General features: G+C 42.5%; 1 protein-coding gene across 1 annotated transcript in view; it reads right to left on the bottom strand.

Moving 5' to 3' along the window:
• Nucleotides 1-648: 648 nt before the first annotated feature.
• The window catches only part of Ppp1r14c (protein phosphatase 1 regulatory inhibitor subunit 14C), a 92,560-nt gene continuing 72,701 nt past the window's right edge, over nt 649-20,507 (bottom strand). Inside the window, exon 4 of the mRNA XM_021175239.2 lies at nt 649-1,239. Coding sequence (XP_021030898.1) covers nt 1,165-1,239 — 75 coding nt within the window. The 3' untranslated portion in view covers nt 649-1,164. The remainder of the gene's footprint in view (nt 1,240-20,507) is intronic.

Raw genomic sequence — 20,507 nt, 5'->3', positions numbered from 1 at the left:
TCTACTCAAAGAGCTGGTATGTAGCTGTAGGGTTAGGGTAGGTCACCAGACCTAGCTCCTAACATGGAAATCAAGGTCACAATCAGGACAATGAACCACTGAGAGAAACCAGAGATGAAACCAGACTTCTAAACCAACAAAGGTCTTGAGGGGTCTTCTCATCTCTACATTTCTCAACACTCAGTTCACACTTCTGGACTGATGGTACTGGCACAGGAGAAGGAAGCTCAACCCATTGGTTTCCTTTTGACCTGCTTTCATGAACAGAACTAATACAGTGTATTGCATTGAAAGCAGAGAACATGTTGCTACCTGGGGCTTCCTTTCTTGATTGCAAAACTCTGTTCAGGAAGTGTAGGTATTTCTTTATCAATCAGGCTGGTTTTCAAAATTAAGAGTTCATAAAACTTTAAAAAACCACAATGAGGCAATAAGTACATGACCTGGCGAAGCATCTCAACCAATGAAATAATAAAATTTATGAATTAAGCCCTTGACCAACTCAACACATGTGCAGTATGGCTCATTGTAATGACAAACACACTGAATTCTTTCACTTTGTTGCAGAAAGTGGATGCTGAAGGTGGACGCCATTTGTCTGAAGAATGTCTGGAGACCTTTTGAAAGCACCTGTGTTGTGACCACATCTAATAGGAAAGCACAGGCTTATTCCATGAACCTGATACAAAGCTCACATCTCTAGTTTTAACTTAGTGTCTGTAGATATATACAAGCATGAGATAGCTTTGACATCGAAGTCAAATGTACAACTTAAAACGTCTTACCAAACTGACCATAAGAAAACCATCTTCCCTGTATTGTGAGATCCTAAATTACAGCTGAGTCCTGACAGAAAACACACCTGGCCTTGTCCATCCTTGTGGATGTACCTGCTTTGATAGTTCTTGGTTGGACTACAGTCCAAGTTGTAGTAGCTTTGCCATTAAAATATTACAGTAATGAAAACCCTTTAAAAACAACAAAAGAAGAAACACTTTTGAATAAATGTCTACCCCCCCCAACACACACACATACACACCAAAAAAATGTTGTTGTAAAAGACAACTATGGTTATTATTTTTTTTTTTTTAAGAAAAGTATCTGTGGGGTCCAAATCCCAGGTCGCTTTCTTCATCTCCGAGAGAATTTTACCCTGTAGCGAAATCATATGCTCTTCTTCTGCGGAGGGCTCAGCTTCCTCATGCCTCTTATCCGGGAGAGCAGCTCTCTGATGAATTCCTAAAAAGACATCAAGGAAGTTAGTACAAGGGGCCACGTTATTAAAGCCTGGGCTTGAGAATGTGCCCAGAGTAACTGATTTCAGCTGAAGTTAATGAATGCCCTTGTATGTGTTAAACTCCAATGTAAAATGAGAAAGGGATTTTAGGAAAACAGGAGATGCTTAAACTTCCCAGCCCAAGCCTTCTCCTTGCTCTCCCCTCTGGAGGGAAAGATCCAGGTCACTGTCACCTGCAGATATCCTTTACTTGGACTCGCCAGCTATGTTTGACTTCCATGCTCAGTCTTACAATGTGTATGCACAACATATGGACATCTTGTCGATCCTACAAAGGGCCAGTCTAGAGTCTAAGATTCTATCAGATTCAAGCAGGCTGCAGATGTCCCTAGACTTCACCTGGATCAGCAAAGCTAGACCTCTGGTTCTCACAGCCAAGTATCAAATATACCCATGGGATTTAATCCCAGACTGTTGGACCCATCCCAGTTCAGTGCATGAATATAGAAAGTTACAAGGTGCCTTCTGGGCAACCTTCTAAGTGAGGCTGATGCTGCTGACATGTTGCTTAAACTGTAGACAACCTCACATGGAGAAAGTCATGCAACAGAAAGTGGCATTTGTGAGATATTCATCAACAGTATAAGGTTTTCATGCACACAAACCCCAAGAAGAATGCAGAGCCATTTATGTAATAAATCCAAAGCACTTCCAAAAACTGGCTCTCTGGTTCTCTCCTCCTGCCAATACCCCTGCAGTCATAAGCTACCCAGGCTCTGTGAGCCATGCACCCTTCTTTAGCCCTAAACCATTATAAGCTTTATGTTGCTCACCACTACCACAATTTGATTTTTAACAGTCTTTGCTAGCATAAAACTAATATGTACAAATTTTGCTTAAAAATTTGGAAAATACAAACTCCTTAGAATTAGCCACATTGAACAGATTTGCTGGTATGAACATTGTTCTTAGCTACTTAGATCACACTGTCTGAGCCTTCTTGTCTACTTGACATTGTATGTCAAGCTTTGCCCTACTACATGAAAATCTTTCTATGTACGTGGATGGCTACATAGTCCTTTTTCTACCAGCAGTATCACTACTGAATTCTCCAGCACTAGATTCTTAGATGCTTTGGGTTTTCCAAGTTATGAACGACAGTATAACTGAAACCTATACGTTTTAATAATTCTCCTCAGTCTACATAATGCCTTTTGGAGGCTGGTTCACAACTTGGTCAGATAAGTCACACATCTTACTCCCCACCATCCTTGATATAGACAGTAGAGGAGTATGATAGAAGCCCTAATTTAATTTTTAGTACACCTATCTTAACTAACTTAAAGAATTTTCATGAATAAAATAACATTTTTTCCCATTTATATGAATGTTAATTCCGAAAACCTAAGTTTCTCAATGTCCATTTTACTCTGTGACTTAAGCAGCCTATAGGATTTGGCACATTCAGTTTTTGTTTCACTATTTTGGAAATTGTTATGCAAATAATTGTTGTGTATGCAAATGTCATGCAAATGACCAGCAGGAGTCAAGTATTCCATTTCAAATTTCTTCTTTTGATAAAATCCAAGGTCAGAATCAGAAACCTTGTTATTTATTTCATGAAAATGTTTCATAATTTTGTATTGTGGTAATAAGACTTTCACAAAGATAAAAACCACACGAGGAATAGCAAAATGGATTAAATATGTGTGTGTTTGTGTATGTGTGCGTTATACCAAAGTAAACATATAGATCACAGGACAACCTTGTGGGGTTGGTTCTTTCCCTCCACCGAGTGGTTCCAGGGAACAAACTCAGATAGTCAGGCTCGGAAGCAAGTGCTTTATCCTCTGAGCCACCATGCCAAGCCCTGTATTTAATTTTATAGAAACATCACCTTATGTCTATATTTTAATATACTGTCTGTGCATGTGATGACTAATCTTGGTGGTCCATCAATTTGACTACATCTGGAATCAACTAAAACCCAAATTGCTAGGCACACCTTCAAGGGATTTTCTTAATCAGAGTATATTATATTTGACCTATGCTTTCTAGTGCAGTCCACATGAAAGACCACGGAAGGAGACCATTGCTTTTGCCTGCTTTCCTTCACTCTCTTTGGCAAGTTTATCTCCCCTGTTGCTGTGGCCATTATTAAGTCCAGTGTCTTCATGATTCCAGCATGGACTGAAAAACATTAGCTATCTAGGAACTCTCTGGGACTCCAACACCAGGTTAGGACTGTTGAGATATCAGCATTGTTGACTGAACAGCTCCTGAATCCCTTGGCCATCCCACTGTGACAGCCACCTTTGCAATAACTGACTGTATCCTGTAGGTCAGTCTAACAATGCCTCTTTTTTTTAATATGGGTCCTATTAGTCTGTTCATTTAGAGAATTCTGACTAATACAATATACATAAACGCCTGTTTATATTATTAGTTAAATTTGCATATTTGGGTTTGTGAAAAGCATCAAGATCAGTATGTAGTCCCCATACAGAAATGTGGCCATGACACTTGCCCAGAAGGATTCAGTTTATTTCCCAGTGATTCTCCAGGAAGACTCAAGGATTTCTAGTCAAGAATACATTGGTGGCTGCAAGTTTGTTTCTCCAGGGCACTTTGGGCCAGTGACAATGTATCCCATTTATTTCCAAAACTCAGCCTTGGGCTAAGAACATAGATTTAGTCAGAGGAGGGCTGTCCTTTGAGAAAGCAACCTCTGTTCTGAGATATGAATTAATTGGCCAGCTTTGAGGAGGCTTGGTAGGGCTTGCTGACAGTGCAAGTACAAAGACCTTCAGACAAACAAGGCAGGGGATGGATGTCCCTGGCCTAGAAGGCCAGAGTAAGGAGGTAGGAAAATACTGGAGGTCATAGGGCCAGACAGGACCTAGTGGGTCACATAGCAGAGATTTGTTTTTGCCTTGGAAAGCCATGGGAGGCTCTGAAGCATAGAACAGTGTGATTACATTTGCATCCATTTCCAAGGCAGAGCCAACAGACCCTGCTGCTCAACTGAGCATGCAAGTAGGAAGCAGTGAGGAGGGGAAACAAGAGAGAAAGTCGATATTCCTCAGCAACTAGCTAACAAGGGGATGCTATTGGCTGAGAATAGGGACAAACTGGAGGGGAAGAAGTAGGCTTGGAATGAGATAATAAGATGCTCAGTGGAATGCTTTAAATGGGGCTTAATGGGTCATCCTAGTAGGAATATGGAAGACTTTGTTGATGGGAGTAATTTGAACTGTTTTGACCTAGCCCAAGAGATTTCAAAGGAGAAGACTTTCAGTATGTGGCATAAAGATTGTTTTTTGTGGTATTTTGGTGAAGAATGTGGCTAATTTTTGCCCTTGTCTGAAAAGTCTGCGTGAGGCTAAGGTGAAGAGACTTGGATTAATTGCATTGACAAAGGAAGTTTCAAAAAAGCCCAGCAGAGACTTTGTTTTCTGATTAGGCCTCACAAAGAGAAGTTTGAACAAGCATAGCAAGCTTAGAAAGGCAAAATATAAAATATATGGTTCGAGTATTAAAGGTATACCAGGAAGTGAAATGTAGCAAAATGTTAGTTCTAGGAAATAACAGATTAAGGGAGTAGGAGCTTGGGGCAAGATCCTACCCAGCTGAATTTAGATCTAGGCGTGGTGGTAATCCCATGAGACAGGCATGCTGATCTCTGCATTCAAGGTCAATCTACAGAGCAAGATCCAGGATAGCCAAGCTTAGGCAGTGAAGGATTTAGAAAACATACTGCCAGTGATAATGTAATAGTACAAGGGGATCATGTTCTAGTTCCTGTAAGCAGCAGAACTTGGCAGCTTCAGCCATGTGGCTCTGGCTCTAGATTTAAGAATGGAAGGAACTACTGGGACAATTGATGCTGGTTAGCTAGAGCTAAGACATTGGCAATGATTAAGAAGAGACCAGTATCGTTTAGGTGACATCTTCTGAGAAGTGTTTTCTGAGAGCACAGAGGCTGTGTTCCAAGATAGCCAAGGTTGTACCTCGTGCTGCAGCTGGACTTGGTAATGTGTAAGAGTCACCCAGATGGTACTGGTTTTGAAGGCATAAAGGTGTCATGAAGAACAGCTGAGACTTGGCACTGTGAGAGGTCATGGAAGGCCATTGGAGAAGGTGTAGCCTCATCTGTAGTTGATAGCCCAGGACTGAAGGGGACAGGCAAAGGATTTGATGCTTGGCACCATGAAGAGAGTCTATGAGAGGCTATTGGTGAAGCCTAGTTGGATTGGAACACCCCAGTGTGTTGGAAATGTCATTACCATGGGATGATCACCAAGAACAGCAGCCGTAGTGGAGTGGATCAACCTGAGCTTAGAGTGCTACAGAGGGCAGAGCTGGAGAAGTGATGCCAGCCCTTAGGAGGAGTCCAAAAGATCAAGTGGAATCCCAGACACTGAAAGAAGAAGCTGTAACATTGAAATTGCCTTGGAGACTCAAAGATATTAAAGATGCCAGAGCCATGGGATACATGCTGAGGAAAGCTGCTAACAGGGAGTGGAACCAGCCCAGGAGAAAGCAGTTTGTTGCAGTCAACAAAGATGAAAAAGGAGTGGAGATCTGAAGACCGCTTTGACATCAGCCATGGAGATGCAGAGTTTGGAGTTTGCCCAGCTGGTTTCCTGCCTTGCTTTGGAGATTACAGTTAATTAGTTTGATGAATCTCTGAAGAGCCCTTGAACTTTGGACTTTAACATTTTTGTGACTGCTATAGACTATGAAAACTTTGAAAGTTGGACTAAATGCATTTTGCATTATGCTATGTTTAAGTATGGCCCCTATAGACTCATGTTTTTGAACAAGTCTATGGGGGCCAGGGAGTGGAATGTGGTGGTTTGTATATTCTTGGACCAGGGGGTGGCACCATTTGTAGTTGTGGCCTTGTTGGTATAGGTGTGACCTGGTTGGAGTAGGTGTGTTACTGTGGGTGTGGGCTTAAGACTCTCATCCCAGTTGCCTGGAAGTCAGTCTTCCACTAGCAGCCTTTGGATGAAGATGTAGAACGTTCAGCTCTGCCTGTGCCATGCCTGCCTGCCTGGATACTGCCATGCTCCCACCTTGATGATAATGGACTGAACCTCTGAACTTGTAAGCCAACCCCAATTAAATGTTGTTTTTATAAGACTTGGCTTGGTCATGGTGTCGTTCACAGCAATAAAACCCTGACTAAGACACTACCCCACACAAATACAGGTCAAAACTAGCTAATAGGTTCATACCTAGGGTTTGTGAACAAAGCATCTCAGACCCACACTGTTTATTCACTACAGTGCCCTGAGTGCATGTGGCTACTGAAATTTCTTACACTAAGTAAAATGTAAAATACTTGATGGTCACACTGGCCACACTTTAAGGAACACAGTCATATGGACACCAGACAGCACAATGCAGTCAATAATATTTACATTATACCAGAAGAGTCTATGAGTTGGTGCAGACAATGGTGCATTAAGCTGCAGGGTTGGATGGGGAAATCATGGAGATGACTGTAAGCACAGGAAAGTAGACAGAAGAACAAGGCTGGAGGCTATGTGACAAGGGAGGACAGGTGGCAGAGATGGGGCCACAAGAGGTAGGAGCTGGAAGCAGACAGAAACCAGTGAAGGAGCCTAGAGGATACTTCCAAAAGTCCTATGCTAATAAATAAAATAAAGTCCTATGCTAAACAAACAAACAAACAACAACAAAAAACAAAACAGGTTGGGTAAACAAAAGACACAGTCAACCCAATTTATTTGTCTCATCTTTACAACAATACCACACTGTCTCTGTAAATACAGCCTGCAAGTCCTGATGATATTAGGTAATGCCATTCTGTTAATTTTAGTGACTTTTCTCTAAATGGTTGCGGTCATTATAAGTCCCTTAAACTACCTTAAGAATTTTAGAATAAGCTCATGTGTCTATACTCAAAAAGCTTGTTCAAATTTGTGGTTGTGATTGCATTATTTTGTTATAGGAAAAGTGACACTTTAGTACTAAGTCTTCTCACCCAGGAACTGTGTGTGCCCCTGCTTCCCTTGAGTCTTTATTAAACTCAGCAACATTTTACCTATTCCAGCATAGAGTTTGCACAGCTTGGATTGTGTCTGCAGGTATTTAATACTGCCAATGTTACTATGAACAGCATATTGTTATTTACACATGTTTGCTGATATTGTGTAGCATCATAATAGATTTTCTTTTTTTATTTTTATGGGAACAATTTACTTCTATTTTATGTTTGAGGAAATAGCTCAGTTATTATTCAAAGCTGTATGCTTTCTTACAAAAGCCAGGGCAAATTAAGGACTGTGTACAAATCTTACTCACTGTATTATAGTTGGTAATAAACTCATCACACATTCTGTTTAAAACCCCTAGAATTACATTTTACCTTCACTGTGGGGTAGAGCAGCCGCATGACATACGGTAAAGAGGAAGTTGGAAGACTCTCTGTGAGAATTGATCTTCTCCCTTTTCCATGTGGATCCTGAAGACTGAACTCAGATGGTCAGGCTTGCTTGCAAGCACCTCTACCTACCAAGCCATTTAGCTGGCCTGGTCACATATTCTTTTAACTGTCTTTCTGGAGGAAGATTGAATTCGTTAGGAAAAAACGCAACCATTGGATCCAAGCATAAAGCAGAGCGGAACAAAGAAGCCAAACCATTTACTGCAAACTGGGACAATGGTTTGGAATTTATAGTCAAGTCTTTGTGAGAGTCCTGGCATGTGGGGAAAAGATGGCCATTTGTCCCCATTTTTTCTTAGAATGTGGTTTGAATGAGAATAGTTCCCAGAGACTCGTGTATGCTCTGTCTCTAAATGGTGGCACTGTTTTGGGGGCCCATAAGCCCATCTATTTGAATACTCTGTTGCTAAATGGCACGACTGTTTTGGGAAAGACTAGGACGTTTGCCCTTGTTAGAAGATATGTATAACTGGAGGGTGGCTTTAAGGTTTCTAAAACCCATTCCAGGCCCAGGCCCACCCTTTCTCTGCCTGCAACTTTCCAGTAAGATGTAAGTCTCAGCTGTTTCTCCAGAGCCATGTCTGCCTTCCACCACATTCAGTGGGCATAAGCCCAATTAAATCCTTTCTTTTATAAGTTGCTTTGGTCATATTCTCTCTTCAGAGCCATAAGACAGTCACTAAGATAATCTATGCAAAAAATACTTTCCCCCATAATAGACAGGGATGTGATCATGGGTATTCTCCAGCAAAGTAGAAACTTCAAAGCAGAGAGAACTCAGATGCATGTAGTCTGAATGAGTAGGTGAGCTGACAGCAGGGGATAGACTGCAATGTCAGAGAGCCACTAGGTCTAGGCTCTAGGCTCATCTCTGTCATATTGACTGATTCGAAATCTCAGTAGTTGAGATTTCAATAGATGCTTTCATAAGCACAGGCTAAAACTAGTGCCATTGTACTTTGGGAATCAGTGCTAGTACATATTTTTTTTTAATCCCAGCTAGACATGATTCATTTTCTGTCGTTAATAGAATTAGAATCAATTTTAGTTCCATTAGGCTTACCACACACTGTAAATTCCAAAATAAGAATCTCTCAGTGCCACCCAGGTCCTCATTGCAGCTAGTACTTAGTGTTTGTTCTTTCTTATCTACCAGGCTCCATCCTAAACCCTTCACAAATATTTAGCTTTCTCAAGTCTGTGGACAAGGATCTCTACTGTACCAAACCAGAGAAGGCACTTGATTTGAGAAATGTGCCAAGAGCTTCTGTTGAAATCAAGATTTGTTTCAATTCTCGGGTCCTACACTATGCAATACTGCCTCTGAAATGAGTTCACACCCGTCCCTAGTGCTAAGCATGAGAGGTGTGATTCCTCCATCCAATAGTCCACTTTTAGATCTTCAAGGTGAACTTTTCACCTTTACCCTAAGTTCTTTTATGATGTGTGTGTGTGTGTATGAGTGTATATGTATGTGTGTGAGTGTGTGTGAGAGTATATGTGTGTGTGGGTGTGAGTGTGTATGTGTGTGTGAGTATGTATGAGAGAGTATATGTGAGTGTGAGTATATGTGTGTATGTGTATGTGTGTGAGTGTGTGTAAGTGAGTGTGTGTGAGAGAGTGTGTATATAAGAGTATGTGAGTGTGTATGTGTATGAGAGTGTGTGTATGTGTACATGTGAGAGTGTGTGTGAGTATATATGTGTGTGAGTGTGTGAGAGTATTGTGTATGTATGTGAGAGTGTGAGTGTGTGAGTGTGTGTGTAAGTGTGACAACAATCAACAGGTGTCTTCCTTCATTGCTTTCCACCTTATTTTTTGACTCAAGATCTCCCCCTGATTCTGAAGTTTGCATGCTCAGCTAGCCTGGTTGCTTGGTGACCTCCTCCTGCCTGTCTTTCATCACTGGGACTATAGGGACAAACTCCTGTGCCCAGTTTTTTCCATGGGTGCTAAGAATTAACAGTCAAGGTCTTCATGTTTCTTTAGCAAGCACTTCACTCATCAAGCCATCTCTCCATCCCCCTGTCCTCCCTTTTAAAACACAAGAGTGTGTGGAGTGGCTCTGCTCTGTTCTCTAGCCTTGTGTCCCTGGACCCAAGCTCTGCCTATCTCTTAACTCATTATCCACACTTGCAGAAAAACATAGAAATAATAAATTGAAACATATGTCCTTCTACCTGGTTCTTGGATTGCCTCCTCTACTAAAGCAGCCAGCTCTTACAAAGCTCTATCCATCCATCTGAGGACCAGATGAGGAAAGCTCAGAGAAAACTGCATTATCTATTTTTTTTAAAGTATAGAATAGAGTTTATTCAGGGCATGGGGAGGGGAGTTAAGAGGGTAGCAGAAGCAGAGAAAGGCAGAGAGAAGAGAGTACAGAAATGGGGGCCGGCCATGGCCACGTGGAAGGAGGAGGAAAGGGAATTGGGAGTAAGGGGGCAAGAGGCAAGAGTGTAATAGGGTAAGAGCGGCATTATCTATTAATTAATTTCTAATTAATTAGTTAGATTTTTAAAGGCAGAGTCATACCCAGACTTGCATTAAATTCGCTGAGTAATTGCGAATGACCTTGACCTCCTGAGCCTCCTACCTTCCTCCACCTCCCTAATGCTGAGGTGACAGGCAAACACCACCAGTTTATATGGCACTGGGGAATCGATCCCAGGACTTCATTTATGCTAGGCAATCCCTCTGCCCACTGAGTCACCGTCTCAGAATGACTTAAGAAGTGTTCTAGCAAAGACAGTTGGCACAGTTTATTCTGAGGTAAGCACTGCTTGAACAGCAGCTTGAGATGACGGATTTTAGTTCAGAACACCTTCTGTGTGGTGTGAGCTAATTAGAAATGCATCACTTGACTCCCCTGGTATTGAAGGCTTTTCTGGTTACTTTTCTGTTACTATCATCTAACCAACCCCACTGTTGTCAAAGAACATATTTGTGTGACTTGAATCCCTGGCCATGTGAGATTTGCTTTATGGCGTATAGTATTTCTATATGGGCAAGCATTCTGTCTGCACACATTTTATTTAAAAACACAGGCTGTTTTCCATCTCAGGGATTCACCACTGTCTTTATATGTCTTCCTCTCTGCTAAGCCCCATGCACTGAACACACTGAGAGAAAGGTTTCATGCGAGCTGTCTCCCACTGCACTCTGCAGGATCCCCATAGGAAAGCAAAAAGCCATTCAAGGCAATTCCCTACCCACAAAGGATGTGACTTTTGTGATACTCAAAAGGGGAGATGCAGTCTTTTGGGGACTTTCGTTCCCTGATGACATGGAGGAGTGATGACAGAGTGCTCCCTGGTGGGTGTGCATTCCGTACTAGGATCTGGTCCTGGGTGGTCTGGATACAAGAGAGAAGAAAACTAAATGGTTGATATTCTACCTCACTACAAGTTACCAAACTGGAGTCATAAGGCAAATGTTTGAATGCAGGACTCTCGATACCATCTGAATTGGATAAATATGGGCTGACCCTGCACTTCACTCTAAGTTAACTCCATGGCAGATTTAGTCCTAAGTACTGAGCTGTGTGGTAGAAGCAGCTGGAAATCCCGTTTTCCAGGGGGGTCTTAGGCTGGGAACGACGATACATGCATAGGTTCATCAAGGAGGCATGAGGTGCAGTGCTAAGAATGTCTGCATGCCCACTGCGGAGAGGAACGGCTCGTGCCAGCTAGCACATAGATCTACTCTCTCTCTCTCTCTCTCTCTCTCTCTCTCTCTCTCTCTCTCTCTCACTCACTCTCTGGTGACTGGGCAAAAAGGGTCATAGTTCCAAAGCTTCTTAAAGAGGACACACTTGTTGAATTTAAGGGCTGCAGAATCAAGACTGACCACTCTGGGGCATGGTAGTTCACCCTTTGACCTCAGCACCTGGGTGGCAGAAGGAGGTGGATCTGTATGAGTTCAACACTGGCCTGAGGTACATAATGAGTTCTAAGCCAGCCAGAGCTACATTGTGAGACCTTGTCTTACAATAGTAAAAAAATTAAAAAAGGGAGGGATGGAGGGAGGAAATGAAGGAGAGAGAGTGTGTGTGAAAGAGAGAGATGGGGGAGAGGGGGAGAGGGGAAGAGGAGAAGAGGGGGAAGGGGAGAGGGGAAGAGGAGAAGAGGGGGAAGGGGAGAGGGAGAGGTTGCTCTGGAATAAGGTTCCCTATCCAATTCCCCCTTCTTTAAGAAACTTGTATTAGCCAGGCAGTGGTGGCGCACTCCTTTAATCCGAGCACTTGGGAGGCAGAGGCAGGCGGATTTCTGAGTTCGAGACCAGCCTGGTCTACAAAGTGAGTTCCAGGACAGCCATGGCTACACAGAGAAACCCTGTCTCGAAAAACAAAACCAAAAAAAAAAAAAAAAAAAAAAAGAAAGAAAAGAAACTTTTATTAGCTGTCTACCTCTCCATGGTTTTTAAGATCTGGCCAGTCTAGTTTCCTAACTATTAAATGACTACTTTGACTAACTGACATAATTTTTAAAGTTTACCTGAGCCATATTTCAAGATAAATTGTATATTTTATTTTTGGATGCTTCCTCAGATTTTGCCCAAACAGTTCCAAAATACCACCCAGGAGATGCCTGGTAACGCCTCAGAATCACCCTCCAGCTGTTCAGTATGGCAATGAAGCAACAGGAGAGGGTGGGGCAAACTCCAGTAGTAGGAGACACCTTCTTGCTGCTTTTAATGCAGGAGACACACTTACCCCAGGAAACCAGAGTTTCCTGAAGACTGGAAAGTGAGTTGAGACCCAAGAAACAGAAAACAGAAAAGAAAGACCCCAAGCTTTAACACAGGAGCCATTGAGGCAAATGCCTAGGAAAGCCATGGTGGTTAATCTAGCAGAGAAGAGTCGCTCCATACACACCCAGCAAGAAACAGTGCAGTTACACAGCCGGAAGAGGTGACTGCAATCCAGGAACGGGCAGCTTCACTGTTGTGTACCCAAGAATTCCAGTCTGAAATATTCCCTCTTGAAGGGAGCAAAGAATCTCATGTAAAGTACCAGGCTCTAGGTGAAGTGCCTACATTCACAAAATGCTGCTCCAACATTACCTACCTACGTGAGTAGTGACAATAGGCACAGGGAAGAGACTTGCCTACCAGCCAGCTGCTTGTAAACTATGCTGGGTGCTCCTGAGCTGTCACTGTTAAGGTAAATCTCAATGACACAACTTCCTTTGAGCTTTATAAGCAACTCCAATAAAGTCATAGGTTCCCTGTACTGGATGTGGGGGACTCTTTGCTTTGCTGTTTCCAGTGCCCCACCACCAGGGGTAATCAAATGTTTGTCTCCCCAGGAAAAGTCACACAACAGCTTACTCAGCATTCCTCCCTGTAAGTGGGAGAGATGCTAGTGAGTTGGCTGAAAGGATTAAGCAAGTTCATACCTGAAATGAGCTTCAGAAAAGCCAAATCATAGGAAATCTATACAAATGCTCACCCTTGTTAACAACTGTTATCGCTATCATTGTCTGGCTGTGAAGTGTTCCCTCAGAGGCTTCTATATGGACAGCAAGGTCCCAGTCAGTGAGACTATTTCAGGGAGTGCTAGAGAGCTTAGGAGGTGGAGCTGAGCTGGAGGAATTAGCTCACAGGATGTCCTCTTCCTGGGCTTCCCTTCCCAGTAGCCATGATATGAAGAAGTTCTGCAACACACTTCTACTGCTCTGATGGCTCACCAAGAACACAAGGCTCAGTGCTTCAGCATGGGGAGAGGCCTCTAAAAATGTGAGTGAAATGCATCACCCCACCGTGAGGTTGCATCAAAGCCACCATCTGTGTAATGCCACCATCACAATCAAGACTTCTGTACTAAAGTTTAAGACTGCTGCTAAAGTCCCGTCTGCTATGGTTTGATCGTGTCCTATGAAACTCATCTTGAATTTTAGTCACTGTTGTGACAGAATGGAGAGATACTGTCCAAAGAGGTGAGTGTGCTGTGAGAATCTCAGGACGAATTAATGCCACGATCCCAAGAGTGGATTTGTTATCTCAACAATGGATTAGTTATCTCGAAAGTAAATTAGTCACTGTGAATTAGTGAATTAGTCACTGTGAATTAGTGAATTAATTAGTGAGTTAGCAAGAGAATGGGCTCTCATGGAGGGATAAGCCCTCTCTGGCCTCTGTGCCTCTCCTGTGTGCTCTGGCTCTTCTGAGCTATGTCAACACATCAAAAAGGCCTATGTCAGAGTCCAGCCCAAACTCTTAGATATCCCATCTTCAAGACATTTGGACTATAATTGTTTTTCTGAGCATTCTAACAAAATAGAATAAAATGGACCATGTCGTACTCTATACAAATTCCCATAAAGTGCACATTACATGGAGAAGATGTAACCCATTTCCCCTATAGCTATGCATGGAAAGTTTGCAATGAAGCCAGATGAAAATATGATGTCACCCATGAGAGACTCAGGGAGAAACACCTGTACAAATGTTTCCCTAGCAAGCCACCAGTGACCATGGATAAGTAGATGTCCCTCCCAGTAGATACAGGGGCTGCCATGAGAGGACCCACACTAGCTTCTCCCACTACATCTGAATGGAGGGCTACAATTCCTCAAACTCTTGCCTAATTTTTTCTCCTTCCACAGTCCGGACTGTGGCTAACAAATCAGTCACTCCAAGCCACTTGGATCAAGTAACTTCCACTCTCGAGAGGTTATAAGTGAGTGTGTTTGCTCTTTTTCATGAAGAGCTTGAAGTGAATGTGCAAATAATTCCTTCAGCAGCATTTCTCAACAGCTTCCACACCACACCACACACACACACACACACACACACACACACACAGACACACACACACACACACCACCAGCAGCAGCAAGCACCATAATCTGCCCCCATCCCCCAGCTTTTTTCTTTCCAACTTGAGCCTGGTGATGTTCTAGACTACATGTGAATCTCCTACCCTCTTCTCCACCAAACTAGCTTCTGTTTAAAACAACCCCCCAAATTTGTATCATCAGTCAACACTTTTCTAAATGATCTTGAGTCCTCCTGCCACCCTCTTCCCCCTCAGGGCTATCTTTGTATCTAAGACTTTTTATATTTCAGTTTGCTCTAAGCCTTTTCTTTCTCATGATGTGCACAGGTTGCTTGGCGTTGTACCAGCAACCACATGGTGGCTCACAACCATCTTTAATGAGATCTGATGCCCTCTTCTGGTGTGTCTGAAGATAGCTACAGTGTACTTACATAATAAATAAATAAATGAATGAATAAATAAACAAATCTTAAAGAAAAAGAAAGTATTAAATCACCTTCTAGGTTGGATGATGTTAGCCAAACAGCACATCTATTTTATTCCTGTGCAAATCCCTTTAGTCATTTACAAACACTAAGTTGTGCATGTACCAATTACTTTAAAATAAACTCCTGACTTAGGAAGTCATAGGAATAATGGCTGTGTAAAAAAAAAAAAAAAATGTCTCCAGTGAAAAGTGGCTCCACGTAGAGAAAGTTTGAGGGGCCTGATGCCAGGCACACCAAGAATTTCCTGGACTGATTCAATCAATAGCAATATATTAGAAAACTGGATCCCAATGTAGAGCAGTGGTTCTCAACCTGTGGGTCGTGACCTCTTTGGAAATTGAATGACCCTTTTACAGGGGTCACATATCAGATATCCTGCATACTGGACATTATGATTCATAACAGTATCAAAATTGCTGTTATGGAGTAGCAGCAAAAGTATTTTTATGGTTGCGGTAATCGTAGCATGAGGAACTGTATTAAAGAGCCACACCAGTAGAAAGGTTGAGAACTACTGACTTAGAGACTTTCCTGAGGTCATGCAGTCACTGAGTAATCAGACCAGCATTCAAAGGCCGTGCTGATGTAAAGATATGAGGAACCAGGAATCACTACCTGGAACTTGGGGTAACCCGTCTCTGTACCATGATGCTCAAGATGAGAACTTCCTTTTGTTAAGCAACCAAGTTCGGTATTTCAGTCTAATGATCAACAAAACTACTTAAAATACACAGGAAACAAAGAGCCATCTTCTAACTTTGAGATGTGGCAGAGAAAGGATGAAGGATGCACAAAATACTGTCCCCAGGAAGACTATATTGTGCTCTGAATATGAACCTACCTTCTGTTTTGCCCATTGCCTCTTCCCAACAATGTGGGCCCTATGTGTAGGGAAACTTAATACCCTTGAGAAATGCATTACAGAACAGTGGGTGTTGGGAACAGCATGGGATAAGACAGAGAGAGCCATACCTCACACTACACATGCACATAAATAAAAGGAGGTATTGAATAGACGGTATAAAAAGTTAATGTTTAAACTGAAATACAATAAGACTATCTATAGAACAACTGAGGCAGTAAATAATTTCATTTAAAAAATATCTTACTTTTACTATTTTTAATTACATGTATGATGGGGTGCGTACATGTGGGTACAGGTGTCTCTGGAGGCCAGAGCATAGGTTCCTGGTAATCTGGAGTTACAGGCAGTTGTGTGCTTCTCTGCATGGGTGCTGGGAACTGAACCCTGGTCCTCTGCAAGAGTGGGAAATATAGTTAACCATTGGGCTATCTCTTCAGCCCCACAAGCAACTTCTTAAATAAACATTTAAGAAATTATTCATCATGAAAGATGTCTTCGATAAACTTGACATTAAAACTTAAGATTTCTGTAGATAAAAGGCATTATAAGTCAAAATAAACTCTAATCTGGATTGTTATCCTAGATATAAACATATATGAAGCATTCTTTAAAATTAATATTGAAAATGCCAACATAAATTGGAAACTTAAGGGCTCTTTGGAAAGTCGATTGGTTAGTGTTTTGCTGGGGCAAACACATGAAGGAATGTTTTGTTAAAGTAGACACAGAAGAGAGGATGCTCTGTTAAAACAAACACATGAAAGGACATGTGTTTAAGGATTCTTTGCTAACAACACACATGTATTGGTCCACCTTGTGTTGTTCAGTTGAGCTGCATTTCTTGGGACGCCATAGAGAAATGCACCAAAAAACTTTTGGTGGTATGCTAAAGTTTATTGCCTCTTCCAAGGACTCAGACTGATTGGATGCATGTACTGATGCAAGAATCATGCTGGGGCAAGAGACGTGGAAGACACATGCTGTTCAAAGGGTATAAATAGGATTCCATGTAGTGATGGAGGCAGAGCTTGGCTTGTTGGTACAGCTAGCTGTGCAAAGCTTGTGGGTCTCGAGTCTTTGCTGAAGTTTGCTTCCCTAAGAGAAACACAGATGAGAACTTCTCCTGGTGTTCCTCCTGGTCCTTCTTACTGACCCGAGCAGAGGCTGAGGCCTGGCTGTTTCTGCTAGGTAGTGTCACCGTTGTTGCTAACCAGACACTACTGAACTGGACTGCTGGTGTATCCGTAAAGTGTTTGCGAGTGAATCGAGCTGCCACTGCTAACCTGTGAACTGAACTGCCAATTTCCAGAAAACACAGATGAGAGTTTCTCCAAAGAACCTTTCTCCACTCCACGCTCCCTCCATATCCTTTCTTTTCCACTATCTCTGATGGTAGACTACAAGGGAGATGTGATTGTTTGTATATTCTTGGACCAGGGAGTGGCACCATTTGGAGGTGTGGCCTTGTTGGAATAGGTGTGACCTGGTTGGAGTAGGTGTGTGACTGTGGGTGTGGGCTTAAAACTCTAATCCCAGTTGGCTGGAAGTCTGTTTTCCACTAGCAGCCTTTGGATGAAGACGTAGAACTCTCAGCTCCTCCTGCACCATGACAGCCTGGATGCTGCCATGCTCCCACCTTGATGATAATGGACTGAACCTGTGAACCTGTAAGCTAGCCCCAATTAAATGTTGTTTTTTTATAAGACTTGCCTTGGTCATGGTGTCTGTTCACAGCAGTAAAACCCTAACTAAGACATGAGGTTAAAGCATTTAAGATTAAAAGTAAGGTTTGAAAAAATTAAAGTTAGAGCAACATTCCAAAGAACCATGGACAAAAACCTGGACATGGAAATTCCTAAAGAAACACACACACAAAAATATATACAACACACTGCTAGCTAAGAACACATATTCCACCTCAACCCTGCAAGACTCCAGCCCCACTAGCCAGCACTTGTCAATCATCTATTGGAACAATGAGAATTCATTGGATTAGCAAAATTTTAAAAGTTCAATAATTTAAAACATTGCAATAATGAGGATGAAGGAAACCCACACGCTTACTGGTGAGCATGGAGCAAGCCCAGACATCACACCACCTCCTGCTATATGCCTTGAAGACATTCTTATACATGAGACAATAGGTTCATAATAATATTTTTGTTCTCCATAATTAAAAGCTGAACAGAGTCCAAGCAGTTACCAGTAGAAGAGTGGGTAATTGCAGTAGAGATAGAGAGACCTGACTTCTGAAAGCTTTCCTCTGATCCCTCCATATGTATAGTGTCACACAATAAGCACACACAATAAAATGAGAAAAAAGAATGCTTTCCATGGCTGGCCAGATGTCTTGGCAGATGAAAGTGTTTGCTGAGCCAGCCTGTGACCTGAGTTTGAGCCTTAGAGTTGTCACATAAAAATGCTGGATGCATTGGTGTCAATATGTGGTCCTGGCACTCTTAGGGTGAAATGAGAGGCAGAGACAGGAGAAACAGCTCGACACTCACAGGCTAGCTAGCCTGAAACATGCAGAATAGTCTCTCATACCAGCATGAAAGACCTTGTCTAAGCAAGGTGGAAGGAGAGGGCCAACTCCCGAATACTGTCTTCTGACTTCCACACCAAGTGGGGGTGTCTTGCCACAAAGTGGAGCCTCACACTAATAATACTAAATAAAAATATGTTTGTCTTAGGGTTTCATTGCTCTGAACAGATACCATGACCAACACAACTCTTACAAGACAACGTTTAATTGGAGCTGGCTTATAGGTTCAGAGGTTCAGTCCATTATCATCAAGGTGCGAGCATGGCAACATCTAGGCAGGCATGGTACAGGAGGAGCTGAGAGTTCTACATCTTTAGCTGAAGGCTGCTACAAGACTGAATTCCAAGCAACTAGGACTAGGGTTTTAAAAACCACACCCACAGTGACACACCTACTCCCAAAAGGCCACACGTCTTAACATTGCCACTCCCTAGGCCAAGCATATACTAACTATCACAATGTTTTAAAAAGAATATTATATAGTAAAAGAAGACAAGGAAGGGTGAATAAATTACATAACTCATTGAATTAATAACAAAGTTAGGCAAAATAAGCAAGGTTAAAACAAAGTAAAGAAAACTTGCAAAATATTGTAAATTGAAAAAGAAACCAAAACAACTTCTGTGTGTACTTGTCACCACCGGGTGGTCACAAAAGCCTGGTTCACCTTTGCTGGCTTGTCAAGACAAGACATTAGGAGAAGCTCTGCAAAGATCTGTAAAGAATTGTCTGAATGAATAAGTGGATGCACACAGTTGTGGCTTAGAAATAAGGAAAGCGGTATTAGCAAGCCAGAGACATGGCTCTTCAGTGAAAAACACTTTTTGTTCTTGCAGAGGACCCAGGTTCGGATCCTAGTACCCACATGTCAGCTTACACCTGTCTGTAACTCCAGTCCAGCGGATCCAGTGCCCTCTTCTGTCCTCCATGGCCATCAGGCATGCATGTGGTGCACAGACTTACAAGCAAGCAAAACACTCATGCACATAAAATGGAAAACATAGATTTTTTTTTAAGGGGTAGGGAATGGGTAGCACTAGCTTCTTCGAGGTGCATTAGGGAGAAAATTGTAGAAAGTAGCCACTGACCCAAGACATTCAGAAGGCTCTCAAGGATGTTTCGTTAAACCTGGGCAAGCAACGATCTGGGAGAGTAAGGGAAGAGTAGATCTTAGATTTTTCTTTTTATATATATAATAAGTGAGAAGGGGGGAAGGGTAGAGAAGGGGAGAAAACAAGACAGGACATTAGGGGGGATGAAGAGATGAGAGAGGAGAGAAGAGAACGGGAGAGCAGGGCCGGAGAGGGAAGTAGAGTCAACACAGCCACAGAAAGGATAGCATTCCCTGCGAGCTTGGAAAGTTAACTCCAGGCAGCATTTAGTCACCTGACTTCTAAACAGGTCCTGAGGTGCACTGGCACGAGCCCCACCAGCTCCAGAATGTATAACATGCCTACTCTCAAACCTTATTTTCCAGATCTCTTCTGAGTCCTTTGGCTTTCAGCATCCACCCAACACCCACATATGGGCCTGCCTCAGCCTGTGCCAGAGGTAGCAGATGGACACATGCTTTCTAATTATCATCACCACGGCCAGGTGTCTGGGGGCCTTCCCTGGTCATTCAAAGTAATTAATCTGTTATGTTCATTGCTGACAATGTGATATTTCGCAAAAGATGGGACCCTGGAAAATAAGGAAGTAGCCAATCTTGGCTCTATACATAAACTACACTTAGGCCACTCTTTTTAGTATTCCGAACCACTTAGAAAGAAATAAGCTGAATAGATACTCAACAGTAACTCTTTAATTAGAAGCATTCCCTAACACAAGGGCTCTAAAGCATCAGTGGTGTCACCAAGCACAGTAAGTGTGCCAGCAAAGGAAGCTCTAACAAAACGTGCCTGAAAGAACTGTTGATGTACAATCTATTCTTTTGAACATACTACCCACTCGAGGCAGAGAGGCAGAGGCAGAGAGGCAGAGGCAGAGAGGCAGAGGCAGAGGCAGAGAGGCAGAGGCAGAGTACAGAGGCAGAGGCAGAGGCAGAGGCAGAGGCAGAGGCAGAGGCAGAGGCAGAGGCAGAGGCAGAGGCAGAGGCAGAGGCAGAGGCAGAGGC

The sequence above is a fragment of the Mus caroli genome, chromosome 10 (genome assembly GCF_900094665.2).
Source record: "Mus caroli chromosome 10, CAROLI_EIJ_v1.1, whole genome shotgun sequence".
Classification (NCBI taxonomy): domain Eukaryota; kingdom Metazoa; phylum Chordata; class Mammalia; order Rodentia; family Muridae; genus Mus; species Mus caroli.
This window is presented reverse-complemented; position numbering and strand designations above follow the sequence as displayed.